Source organism: Peromyscus californicus, unplaced genomic scaffold (genome assembly GCF_007827085.1).
Source record: "Peromyscus californicus insignis strain IS unplaced genomic scaffold, ASM782708v3 Scaffold_13__1_contigs__length_99412109, whole genome shotgun sequence".
Classification (NCBI taxonomy): Eukaryota; Metazoa; Chordata; class Mammalia; order Rodentia; family Cricetidae; genus Peromyscus; species Peromyscus californicus.
Genome location: NW_026294424.1, coordinates 59,856,272 through 59,870,206, shown reverse-complemented (window position 1 = coordinate 59,870,206; position 13,935 = coordinate 59,856,272). Strand labels below are relative to the sequence as shown.

General features: G+C 45.4%; 1 protein-coding gene across 1 annotated transcript in view; it reads right to left on the bottom strand.

Moving 5' to 3' along the window:
* Window positions 1–639: 639 nt before the first annotated feature.
* Window positions 640–13,935, bottom strand: part of Rhoh (ras homolog family member H) — a 36,761-nt gene continuing 23,465 nt past the window's right edge. Inside the window, exons 2-3 of the mRNA XM_052735902.1 lie at window positions 4,536–4,657; window positions 640–4,069 (exon numbers count right to left, since the gene is read on the bottom strand). Of these exons, the coding sequence (XP_052591862.1) occupies window positions 3,286–3,861 (576 nt within the window). The 5' untranslated portion in view covers window positions 3,862–4,069; window positions 4,536–4,657 and the 3' untranslated portion in view covers window positions 640–3,285. The remainder of the gene's footprint in view (window positions 4,070–4,535; window positions 4,658–13,935) is intronic.

Genomic DNA, 13,935 nt, shown 5'->3' with positions numbered 1-13,935 from the left:
CTGAGGCTCAGTTTGCTCGTGTGAGCCATTTCCATACCATGTAGCATGATAACAACATACGAGAGCTCAACAGAGCGCCCGGATATCTGAAGCGTTCAACATACTTCAACCATTAGGATGTTTTCAGTTTTCCTGCCGCATGGCCTCCTTGTTATCAGGCTAGCTTATCCCGTTGCCCCATTCAGCGAGGATGAATAAGGTAAGCCAGAAGAGCATGGCTACGTCTGAACGTGTGTGCTCCTTCCCCTCAAAACGCTCCTCTGAAGCCTGATCGGTGTGATGGTGTTAAGAGACAACGCTGTCAGAAAGGTGGCGCCTTCACAGAAGGGATGAGAGCTCTTTTGAGAAGACACCTCTCCCCTCTCCCCGTGAGGACATGGCAGGGAGACATCAACCGGGTGAGGCAGAGGTACCTCCATGGAGCCTGCCTATGCTGGCACCTGACCCCCGACTTCCCAGCCGCCAGAATTCTGCTTAGGCAGCACCATGTTCTTTCTGCTGCAGAGAATAAACCGGAACAAATAACTTGACCACGAAAATCCACCTTTTTCATGTAAACATAAGCATATTTAATTTTGCCACTTGGAATAATCGAAGTGAAGCATACAAAAAAGCACCATAAATATTGAAGGGGAAGAATCATGCTCCGTCATGGAGGCACGCAAACCTAGACATACGGCCCTGTGAAGTACGCCCTTTCCTCCACGAAGCCCCCTTTTCAACCCTTACCTCTTCCAGGCCTGGGTGGGCCTGCTTCCTCCTCATAACGGCTTGGAGGCCCAATGTCTGCCTTTCTCTCTCCAGCCGAATTTGACACAACTTCATTTCGCTGTGGTTTCTTCCCTGTGCTAGGCCCTGGAGACACAGAGCTAAAGGGGAGGTGGCACTCAGTCAGAGACGCAGCGCTTAGGAGGGAACACGGCTCCGGGCTGGCTCAGCTCCCATCAGCTGCACACGGAGAAGGCTCCACGTGTGAATTCCTGCCCTCCAGGCTTCCTTCCTCGAAGGAGCTTTTTAGTTGGCTCCTGTCGACAGGCAGACCTCACTCTGTGTCCTTACTCCAGTAATGGCAACACCATTAGCGTCCTCTCTGGCCACCCTTCCTGTTTCCACCATGACATTCTCTCTTCGTCCCCGGGTCCTTCCCACTCTCAGATGCTCCTCAAACCCCACCTCCCTTCAATAGAAAGACAGAAAAATATTAGGGGACAGCCAACTTAGCGTGTGGCGATTCGTTTCTTCAGTGTGTTTTAAAATATTGCAAAGATTAATCTTGAAGCTGTGTTTGTTATTAAAGACCTTTTGTAAGCCAGGCATGGTAGCTCACACCTGTAACCACAGCACCGGAGAGACTGGGACAGGAGGATCATTCCAAGCTTGGGGCCATCCTGGGCTACAGCATGAGAACAAAACAAAAAGTTTCAGTTCCCATCAAAACACACACACACACACACACACACACACACACACACACACACACACACAGCACAAAAACCTTTGTGTTTTGGAAAATAAGAAGAAAATTAGAGGGATATGAGAGATATAGAGGAGATGAGTTCTTGTCTACTCCCCTGCCTCAGCATTCCAACCTTCAGGATGCCTAGGGCCATGAGCTGAAGACAAGAGCTCCCAAGTCAAGGGATGTAGGTGGCCCAGAAGCAAGGACAAGCCACAGAGCCAGAGGCCTGAGAGATTAGCTGAAAGCAAACCTATCAGCCCTAGGAAATGGGGCTAATTCTTCTACCCAAGACCACGACCCAGGTCCCAAGCTTTTGACTGGGTATGGAAGAGAGGCAGAGGACAAGGGAGCATGGGGGACATCATAAGATATGTTTACCAGATTGTCACCCCAAAGAACCAGCCAGAGAATCAGTGCGATAAACTGATTTGCTTATGTTAGCATAATCCTCAGTGGAGTCGCTCCTTCGGGCTCCTCGCCCTTCACGTGGACAACCACACAACCCTTGGGCTCCAAGAAAGGCAGCTCAAGTGGTTCCTAGTTACTAGATTGGGACAAGAAATGGTAATCTGGCCGTAGAAAGGGTGAGTGGCACGTTGCTTTCAAACAACTAGAAAGGAGGGTTGTGTAACTGCACATGGCCCTATTCATTCAGTATTGCCCCTGGGAACCCTTTACTATCTGAGTAATTACTACAGGCTTTCTCATTCTCTGAACCTGGGACTTGTAATGTTTTTCACAAGTGAATATCTATTCATGAAACAGTAAAAGCTACAAATCCTGCCTTCCCCCTTGGACACATATACAACCACATACATACATAGGTGCCTTTCTAATTATTTTAATTCCGTCCTAAAATTAATAAATGATGGGGTCATGTCATTCAATTTAGAGTTCAAATGAGAACTACTTTGTCAAATTAATTATTGTTCAGAACGTTTGCCTGTCCTCTTCTGAGACCTGTAATCAGTCAGAAAGCATATGTCAGGAGACCCAGGCAAGGAGAAGGGTCCCCTTGCATCTGTGCCCAGCTCCGCTGCTGTCATTTCGCACGGTGTGACTCTCTAGCAGAAAGATTTTTCCTTCCATCTCTGTTTTAGTGAGTGAGAAAGGGATACTTGGTATGTAACTGGAGTCCTTTGAGTGACAGGTAATATTGTAAATAAGAAATACTTTTTTGCAATTTCAGAGAAAAAATAATAACTGTTCCAAATCATTTGGCAGTGTTAAAATACCTTACAGTCTGGAGCTGTATTTATACACAACTCTGAATAATAGGGAAATGGAAAATGAGTTCCAGGGACCCGTTTATGGTCATTTGAAAGTTTGATTATCTAGAAAAACACAGCACACAAATAGTTTCAACCAAATTAAATTCAGGAGTAAATAATAACACTACAGACATATGGTTGAGCCCCACAAGGTTATTTCCCTCATACAGCAGTTTGCCTTTTCAAAGAAAAGATTTCCCAAGCATGAAAACAAAAGCTATATAGCTAATTACTATTATTTAAATAAAACGTGAGTTTAAATATAACATACTTGGGAAATTCATTTCATTGTCTAAATTAGGATGGTTGTTTAGTTTTTCATTGAAGATGGACTATTCATTTGGCTTCCCAAGGAATCTCTCTGGCTGTGCTGGGCCAAGAGTTTATCTGTAGAGTACAGTTAGTGGAAGCATCGGTGACCGACCCTCTTGATAACTCCATCCAGAAAGAAAGGCTGTTCAAATGTGCCAAGACAGAGCAGCAACCCCCTTGGCTTGGCACCTTCCCCTCCCCATTAGTCCTTGAGGTATGTTCATGCATGTCGGGTGTTGGGGTTTAGAAGATCTTGCACTCATTGATGGAGAAGAGCTTCCTTCTGTTTCTTCTCCTGGCCTGGTTGACAGCCGTTCTGACGGCACACTCAAATACCTGCTGTACTCCCCGGTTGCTAAGGGCTGAGCACTCCAGGTAGCCCTTGGCTCGCACATCCTGGGCAAGTCTCTTCCCTTCTAAGGCATTGATGCAAGAGGCCCTGTGGGGTCCTACCTCTCTCTGGTCAGTCTGTGTAGCCACAACCAGCACCGGGGTACAGGGCAGGTTGCTCCTGATCTCACTAATCCATTTGTTCTTCAAGTTCAGGAATGAGTTATGATTGGCCACGGAGTAGCACATGAGTACCACGTCCGCCTGCTGGTAGGACAGGGGGCGGATGCTTCGGAAAGCATCGTTGCCGGCAGTATCCCAGAGGCCCAGGCTGATCTGGATGCCATCCATGAAGACGTCCACGCCGGTGTTCTCGTACACAGTGGGCTTGTAGGCCTCCGGGAAGGTCTCAGAGGTGAAGCGCACCAGCAGTGAGGTTTTCCCAACAGCACTGTCCCCTACCAACACGCATTTGATAGAACTCAGCATCTTCCTGTCCGAAGTCCTGCTGACGAGTCCAGGCGCCTAAGGGAAGTAACTCTCAGTGGGCTGCTGCAGCAGGCTCCATCCAGCAAGAAGACGTCAACCGGGGTTTATGTTCTCAGAATCTCGGGCATCAATTATAGATGTTCCTTCTCCCGTCCAGCCAGGTGAGAGGCAGCGACTGCTTGGAAAACCTCTGAAGCTTGGTTGCCAACTAGAAGAGAAAGAGAATGGGGGAAACTGAGGTTTTTCCTTTCTGACGACAAGGAGCCTCCCCATTGCCAAAGTAATTAAAACACGAGGGTCCCATCTCAGGGTAGCCGTTCAACCCCATTCATCCAGTCCCATCCCTACCCTTGGCAAAATAAGTTAAAGCCTGTCACCCAATGCTTAGCACCTATAACATCTCCTGGCCATGTAGTTGGTCCTTGAAAATCAGCCCTTGAATGACAGGTATAGTGGTTCCCATCTCTAATCCCAGGGATCCAAGAGGCTGAGGCAGGAGGATCCTGAGTTAGAGGTCAGCTCGAGATACATTGCAAGAGATCCTATTGAGAGAGAAGGGGAGGTGAAGAGAGAGAAGGAGAGGGGAGGGGAGGAGAGGGGAGGAGAAGCAGTTTGGTGATAATAACACAAGGAACTACTCTGGTCACCACATAAAAAAGGATTCAGTTACCCACCTGGTGTGTGAATGACACTGGTAAACAGCTCTTGACTGGCCAAGAAGCAGGAAGGCAGCCGGGTGAAGGCAGCTGGGTGGGTGTGGCCTCAGCCTCTAGCGGATCCCAGCCACTTTTTGGAGCTGCAAAGAAGAAAAATTAGTGAGGGACGAATACCATACACAATTCCCTTCACTTGTTGGGTGATCGTCCAGTCCTTGGCTTACTCGGGAATTTCAGTTGAAGCAGAAATCAGTGGAACATTAACACTTTGCTGTGGTTTCTCTCTGAGATTCTTTGGTAAGGCTGGTTAGATGGGAAGGATCCTTTTCAGAGTTCTCTGCAGCTGAAAGCAGGCTCCGTTAGCTACATGGCAGGGTATAGTTTTCGACGTGTTGTTCGCAAGTCTCGGTTTACACGTATGTAAAACTGTGATGAGTTTAGAGACGTGGAAACTAAGTTCTTTCTTTCTTCAACAATTTGGGACCATCCCCTGCTTGGCAGGCACAGTTCCACGGCCCCTAACTAAACAAAACAACTTGCTGGAAAACAACTCTATTCACCACCAACCTTTAAACAGGACTGCACAAATACGGCAGGACCTGCGTTTTATGAAGGGGTAGGTGGACCCTCATTTGTGGGTGGGTCAGAAAGCCCCAGGCAAAGAGCTCGGTCTCACACACAGCTATCATCTACCGGGTACATTCTCTCAAGGCCAGCCCACTTCAGGCACAAAAGCTCTTCCAGATCAAAATTCGGAGTAAAGGTTGTTAATGCAATTGGCCTTATTAACCAGCCTGATATCGATCATCCCGGCATACCACACAAAAAGCACACCCCAGGCAGACCTCTGTAAAAGGCAGCATTTAAAATCTCCCTTCTAAATCCTAAGGATTCCTCCAAAGACTTTTTATGTCCTTGCCACCCCTCAGTGTCTGTTTAATTAGACATGATAGCCTTTGGGAATGAGTTAAATAAGTAGCACATGATTTTTATGAATTCTTTTTTCCTCTGGACACACAAGCTATGTGACCTTGGCCAAGTTACTTAACCTGTCTGAATCTTGGTTTCCTCTAAAAATGAGCTGTATGGGGGCCCATCATGGTCTCTATCATCACACTGAAGATGCCCGTCCTTAATCGTCGCTGGCAGAGGGGCTACAATGTCACATGTTCACCAGATTCACGTTGGGATACTCTCACTCAAGATGGCCTGGACACCCGTTTGTCACCAGACCTTTGACAAAAGGGCTCCATAATGTCTCAGACCGACTTTATCCCCTTAGATCTATAGGGCAACCTAAACATGAATTTGTGACTTTGTTTACAGCCAACACCACCTTATTTAATTTTTTTTATGTCAGTATAGCAGGACAGAATTAGTAAAGCGATGCATATGTCAGATCTGTGGATTATTTCAATGAAGTATTTCTAACAGATTTATTGTCAGAGTTCCTGAGTGAATATCTATGACAAGACGCCACGTTAAGAGAGGGAGAAAAAGGCAGGCAGACTTAAAGTGGAATCTGAAGTGCCTAATTAGCTACCTGTATAGTCACATCCAAAGAGCTTCTTAGCCTCATAATGCCTCGGTTTCCTCCTGGTAAAAACCAATGTAATAATATCTGCTTCACATGGTTGTGGAGAGTACCCTGTGGGCTTAAATTCTTCTTCGTCTAACACATCACATGAACACATTGTATGAATGCAATAAACACTTCGCACCCCTTATTACCAGTAACATTGTTAAGCGATCATTATTAAATATAATGACAAGCAATTATTCATTCACATGAGGAATTTGAAGCATCACTAAAGAGATTTCTCTGGCCAAGAGTGGACTGTGTATCTTATTCACGAAAATAAAACCAAAAAAAAAAAAAAAAAGACAGAAATTTCTTCTCACAGCACAGAAACAAAATAGTACATGAATGAAGAAATGTTGAGATGTGTCCCCATAGGGCTCAAAAAATGTCAGACAGGAGAAAAAGGCTCTGTTAGAGCAAAGCAACCTTCCCACACAGCCCATCGTGACTGAGTGACGCATCTCAGGGACTCAGTTCCCCAAGCTGCCAGCGGTCAGGCACAGTGAACTTTCCTGGTAGCCCCACTGAGACTGAAGCCGAAGAAAAACCTGCATTGTCTGACCCGGGAGCACAAGAACCAAAGCCCTGCACTATTCTGTAAGGTGGAGTGACAGATAGGCCAGGCCTTTAGCAGATGGCCACATATGGAGCTGGGGGAGGGGCAGAAGTCCAGGCTAGAGCAACGCCCTACAAAGACATGATCTTCAATCTCCAACACGGGTCATATCCACCCTCGGGACAGCCGCTATGGCCCACGTGGACGCTGGTGGGCTTCCAGTGGTTTCTCCTAAAGAAGGACATTGTCCGTTACACTGTAGGCGGGGGCAGGAAATAAAAGCGTGTTTTCAGCCCTCTGTCATGAGTGGCTGACTGGTCAGGTATCCACTACAGGGCTCTATCAGGATGAGTTATTTCAAGCGTCCTCTGACATGTTTTAAGGAATACCCTTCAGTGACAGTTAGGCTGGATCTCTGCGGCTTCCGACTAGAGTAACTGAACCGCCAATCCCAGTATGTCCGAGTCTCGTCTCAGTAGCTTGATTTCCCTTCTTTCTCTTCCTATTGTTTCTGCCAAAAAAAAAAGGGGGGGGGCACCTTCTGCAGACCTCCACAGTTCAGACACAGCGTCACATGGAAGAGGGCCACCGTGTTACAAAAGCAAGGTGCTGGTCCTTCTGCCTGCTCCGACAAAGGATCAAAAGGAGGCCGAGAGAGGACTTCCGGCGTGAGCTATCCTAATCATCCTCCTGAGGGCCACACGGAAGGCCTCAGCTCTCAACTTGCACAGACAGACTTTATTTCTCACTAGGACCCCTTCCACAGACAAATTCGGTGATACTCCAGGGGTCAAAAACCTGCCCCTCACTCACGCCAAAGCTCTACCCGTTCTCAAAAGTCTTCCTAGACCCCCACCCCCCATCTCCCGTTGCCTATGTACTATCTCAGACGCCCTGCTCTGTCCCCATACGTCCCCCTATGTTTACTTGACCCCCAAATCAGCACCCAGCTGAACAGGCTAGCCCCATTTGTAAAACTGGAACCAGACCACGTCTCCACGGGGAGCTCGTGAGGACCAGGTTTAGATGCAATTGCGGCAGCTAATCCCTGCTGCGTTAACCATACTTGCTCATAGAGACCCGCTCTCAGGTTTTCCCCGTAAAGCAACGCCCCCTCAGAACACGTCATTTAATAGAAAACAAACATCAGGTTCTAACTGTGTGGAGGGTTTTGAGTAGATGGCTTTGGTGGAGGTGCTCTGGGCACAGCAGTTTGTGCCTGCCATCCTAGCACTGTGAGGCTGAGGCAGGATTGCTGTGAGTTCCAGGCTAGCATGAGCTACAGAGTAAAACCTTGTGTTCTCTTCTCCCCTCCCCCCCCTCACCTCTCCAAAAGAAAAATCCACTACAGTTCAGCGGTTCAGCCGTTCACCAGTTGAGCCACGAATACCATATGTAATTTCCTTCAAGTGTTGGGTAATCGTCCAGTCCTGGGGTTCTGTGGGAATTCGTGTTAAAGCGGAAATCACTGGAACACTAACAATTTGCTCTGGTTTCTCCCTTGAAATTCTTTTGTAAGGTTGGTTACTGATGGGGAGGACCTGCTGTGGAGGTCTCTGCAGCTGAAGGCAGGCTCCATGACCTTCGCTGCAGTGTGTGGCTTTCAATGGGTTGCTTGAACATGTCAAGGTGGGCTGTTCCTGAGACCTGTGATTGTAGGTGAATCTCGGTTCCTTCATTTTGTTTATGTGAATTTAACAGGACATTTACTGAAACAGGCATGCTTTACTTGTGCAATTTGTTTACTCTCTGTGTGTGTGTGTGTGTGTGTGTGTGTGTGTGTGTGTGTGTGTGTGAAGTGCTGGGATCATACCCTAGAGCCTTGTACTCATGAGGCGAGTACTCACTGAACTACATCCCCACCCCTGACCTGTGCAACTCTGAAGAAGTGCTTTGTTGGTGTTGTTTTGTTTCTATTTGGGGTTTTGAAAGGAAGGTAAGGCTGAGCTGGACCCCTGAAACCAACAAAATTTCTGGGCTGAGGATGTAATGCAATGGTTTATCACTCACCTAGCATGTGTGAGTCTCTGGATTCAATCCCCCACCCCCAAAATAAATGAAGATGTACATCGGTGCCTTTGATTTAAAAAAAAAAATCTGGCTCTGGACATCTAGATTTGTTTAAGTTTCCTGAAAGCACTCGCTCCAATTTCTGGTTCCTTTTTATGTCAGTTTTACTTTCTCCTTTTGGAAGAAGGCACAGGAAGCCGGGCACCTATGTTACAGTTACAGACACCACAGTTACCGTCCACTAAGCCTCCCTCCTCCTGCTTCTTGCTTACACAAGAATAGGGGGGTTTGTTTTGTTTTATTTGGGTGTTTTGGTGTTTTGGTGTGTGTGTGTGTGTGTGTGTGTGTGTGTGTGTGTGTGTGTGTGTATTTTAGATGTTCAAAAAAATTGGAATACCACCTGGGTATTAAATGCCATTAAGGAATATTACTGATTTTGTTACGTGACGATATTTTTTTTAAGTCATCACACAAGTTGAGCATCACTAAGGTGAAAATTTTAAAAAAAAATCTGAAATACGGCAAAATCTGAAACTTTATTTTGTTTTTTCACATTTATTTATTGTGGGGAGACGGGGTGTATGCCATGCCGTGTTTATGGAGGTCAGAGGAAATTTGCCCAAGCTGATCCTCTCCTTCCACCTTGCGGGTTATAGGGATTGAACTCATCAGTGCCTTATCCCAGCTGAGCCATCTCGATGGCCCAGAATCTGAAACTTTTTGAGTATTAACATAATCTTAAATTGAAGATTCCACACCAAGGAAATTAGTTTCATGCACAAAATTATTAAAAATACTGTGTATTATTACCTTCTGGTATATATATGAATCGTATATGAAATATTAATGATTTAGGCTTGGACTCCATTACCAACATATATCATTATGTATATGAAAATATTCCAACCTAAAATATCTGAAATTTAAAAATATTTCTGTCTCAAGCAGTTTAGGTAAGGGATAGACACTCAGTGCACATATGAACATCTGTTCTGCATATTCCAGCATATGTCCTTATCTGATAGAGAGGGTGACCCATTTTTAAGTACAATAAATACAAATGTTTCTGTCTCTCCAGAAAACAGTGACTAAAGGCAAGGACAGAGAGTGACGGGCGGAATAAGATCGGGAAACTGTTGAAGAAGCTGAGTGACAGGAATGTGGGAGAACACAAGTTTACTTTTGGTTTTTGTGCTTGGTTCAAAAATTTTCAAGTTGAAGGATTGTTTTAAACAGAACTGGTAAGGTGGCTCAGTGGGTAAAGATGATGTCACCAAGTCTGAGGACCTGAGTGTGTGACTCCTGGGATCCACTCACCAGGAGGAAAGAACTGACTCCCGTAAGATGTACTCCGACCTCTACACACACACACCCCATAGCACATGCACTGACTGCCCATCCCCAACAAACAAATAAAAAAACTTCAGTTTTTAAACAGTGGGGTCTTTTATAGGTACCATTGGTAGTTATAAAGTATACTTGCCTTAAACCCTGAATCCTCCTGTCTCAGCCTCCCAAGTGCTGTGATTACAGGCCTGTGTAACATGCCTGGCTACTATAATGACTTCTTAAAGTATCTGGAGGAATGTTGCTGGGACATCAAGTGATAAGTGACTGGGACAGACAGACATGCACAGGCTCAGAGCGTGCCTCCAGGTGGACGCCACAGCCCTGAATAAGGAGCCTAAAGACAAAACTTGTGATTCAAGTTCAACCTGTGTTGGTGCCTCAGTGAAACACCACCGCTGCCCTCTCTCTGCGGGCCCATACCTAGAACACATTCCAGCCGAAGGAGGTAATTACTGAGCTTCAACTTGCTAGCTGCTTCCATTACCTTCACTAACCCCTCTTAAACCCCTCTGCCCGAATTCTGTAGAATCAGCTGTTTGCAAAGGGCAAAAACCATCATAATGAAAATAAGTTAAAGAGAAAAGGAAAGAAATTCAGGAGTGAAAGATGTGAAAACGTCCCGAAACCAGGTCAGGAATCAAAGGGGGATCTTCTCTGTCTGCAAGGTGAGGGACAGTGGGAAGTTTCTGTATCAACATGCAGTGGTTTTTCCCCCTAGACTCCAAGTGGCTAGCTCCTCCTCTGATTCGTCCAAATCAGTCTCCACTAGGTCTAAGGCCCCTCCCAGCTCCACCACACCGTCTGTGACTAACGGAACCACCATGTGTCAAGGGCTCCCTGTGACCCACCCACACTATCCAACACACATTCAGTCTGTGACAATGGATGGCGGTCGTGTGCTTGACTTGCTGGTTCCTTCAGATGACCTCATTTCTGGTCACTTCTTATTTTTTTCTGGATCATCTCTATATCGTCTTATTTTCTGTTTATAAAATTAGTATACATATATTATGGGATATTTCAAAAGCATTAACAATCTACAGTGTAAGGTTAAAAAAAAACAGCTCCACCCACAGCCAAGAACTGTGTAATATCAGTGTACATATCCCTACTACTTTGAACTACTGATCCTCCTGCCTCCACCATCCCAGTGCTGGGATTATTTATGGTCAAGCATGCCCAGTTCCAGTTTACGCGGTGCTGGGGATGAAACCCAGGGCTTCATGCATGCTGGCAAGCCCTCTATCAACTGAGCTACATCCCCAGCCCCCTCAGTTTAACATTTATAATGTTACTATTTCCTGTATCAGGATTTGTCCAACATAATTTTCATGACTACATAAGATTGCAATATATACAGACATTAAAACATCATTTATTTAATCAATTGTTGGATATTTTAATTTCTCCTAATTTTAAAATAACATGCAGTGAAGATTTATATCTAATTTTGTATCAATATATGATTATTTCTTTAAGATGAACAATAACAGCAGTTACTGGGACAAAAAAGATTAAAAAAAACTGGACTAGTGTTTTTAAGCTGTGTGAATGCCATTTCATCACACTAGGATCAAGGATCACTGGGTATATTATTTTCCATTTTAATTTGTTTTCATCTGTAATTGGAAAAAAATAAAATTTTGTTTTTTAAAATTATGTCACTTTTCTCTCTTTCTCTCTTCATTTTTTTTGTTGTTTTATTTTTGAGACAGAGTCTGGCTATGTTGCTAAGGCTAACCTAGAACTTGGGACCATCTTGCCTCAGTTTGCCAAGTGCTAGAATTATAGGAAGACATCACTGGGTCCAGAACAGTAATCTTTTTCCTGCTTATTTGTTTGATTGGTTGGTTTCTATTTGTTTGTATTTCTTTTCTTTTCTTTTTTCTTTTCTTTCAGTGCTGGGGGTTGAACCCAGCGTCTCACACACGCTAGAGAAGAAGTGTTCTGCTCTACACTGAAGTGTGAGTATTGTGAGTTAGCTGACGGTACCATTGGAGTTCTCTTCTCTACCCTGTGTCCTGTTCTTTTTTTAAATTTCATAAATCATCAGCTTTTCCTAACCAAGCAACATTGTCTTTGTTTCTTTTGGGGGTGCGGGGAGAGGATGGTTTTTGAGACAGGGTTTCTCTGTGTAGCCCTGGCTGTCCTGGAACTAACTCTGTAGCCCAGGCTGGCCTCATCAGAGATCCGCCTGTCTCTGCCTCCCGAGTGCTGGGATTAAAGGTGTGTGCCACCACAGCCTGGATGGTCATGGTTTCTCAAAGACTTTTAAAAACCCTCTTTAGAGATTGGGGATATTAACTCTTTTCTTGATTAAACGTATTGTCAATATGTGTTTAATAAATATGGTATGCTCATATGTTTCGGGAAATTCCCCTGATTTCTGGTACTCCCTCATACTCAGCAATCCCCAGGCTGTAGGGTAACAAGTCCCCCCACTGTGGAAAGAAACTCAGTGTGATGAAAGGACCAAAAGGTCATCAAAGTCAACCCACTCATTTCCCCCACGAAGGAAGTGAGGAAGCCAAGAGCTACAAAAAGCAGTTCAGCTGCCAGGGACTCACTCCACGCCCAGAGTGGAACCTGCTGAGTCAGCACATTTTCCATCCACGGGGGATGTTTCAAACGCATTGTGTCTTGTCTTTATTGTTTAAGCACAAAGCTCATACAGCTAGCTAGCTAGCTCTTCCAAATTATTCATCCTAAATTAACCTATTCCCCCGCATCCCTCCAGGGGAAAGTTTCCACTATGTAACGGTGATCTTTTTACTCAAAAAAGAGTATCTCCCAATTCTAATATGAAATCATCTTCAGACAGCTATTCTCCTTTTTGTTGACTTCCTTTTCAGACAGAACGTCTCTCCTTTGGGTAATCATTACCCTAAGTCCTTTAGAATTAGGATAAACCCTTAAGTCAAGACTTACTTAAACCATGAGGAAGGCAGGCCATTTGGCCCAGGGCACTGAGTGGAGAGCAGTGAATTTGGTTTGTGTGAACATCTAGCATCTCACTGCTCTGTGAAGGGCCCAGGTGTGGAGTGGGGGGGGGCTGGTTAGCTTCTCACCCCCTTTGCTGATTAATTACGAAACCTCAGGTGAGTCACAGAACTGGAGCTGCAAGGTGTGAATGATAACGTGTAGCCTGGACGACCTCTAAGCCAACTGAGAGGGTGCTGTGTCCTGCACCAAGCTGAATGTCCAACCTTTGGCAAGGAATAATAATCACGAGCGTCTGCCAGACGTTGCTTGAAGTGCTTTATGGAAATTGCCTCGTTTGACAGCAACAACACTCTACGGTCATCACCATTGTCCCCCCAGTTTACAGAAGGGATCAATAAATAAGGCACCGAGTAGGAATGGGCCTTGCCCAAGATGACAAGCTATGGAGCAGTTGGCCGAGGAGCCCGTCATCTGTCTCTCCATCCCCTCTGACTCTCGTACCCCCTTGGGTCAGGCCTGCCTATCCCTGTAACCTCGACAAAACTAGGATCCAAAATAAAATCCAAGGGAAGCGGGAGCACCGAATGACGTTTTCCAGTGTGTGAGTGATCTCCTCCTCACCCCAGGCCTGGCCTCTAACAGCAAACAGATTTCTCTAACCACTTTCACACGCCACTGGTCAACTGTACAGACAGAAGACTGGCACCATGCCAAGCGTGTCAGTACACACCTACAACCCCAGTACTAGAGCGGCTGAAGCAGGGGGATGGTAAGTTTGAGGTCAGCCTGGACTACTTAGCAAGTTCTGGGCCAACTTCAGATAACAGACTCTTGTCTCAAAAAAAAAAAGAAAAGAAAAGAAAGGAAGAAAGAAAGAAAGAAAGAAAGAAAGAAAGAAAGAAAGAAAGAAAGAAAGAAAGAAAGAAAGAAAGAAAGAAAGAAAGAAAGAAAGAAAGAAGAGAAAAACAGGAGCAGGG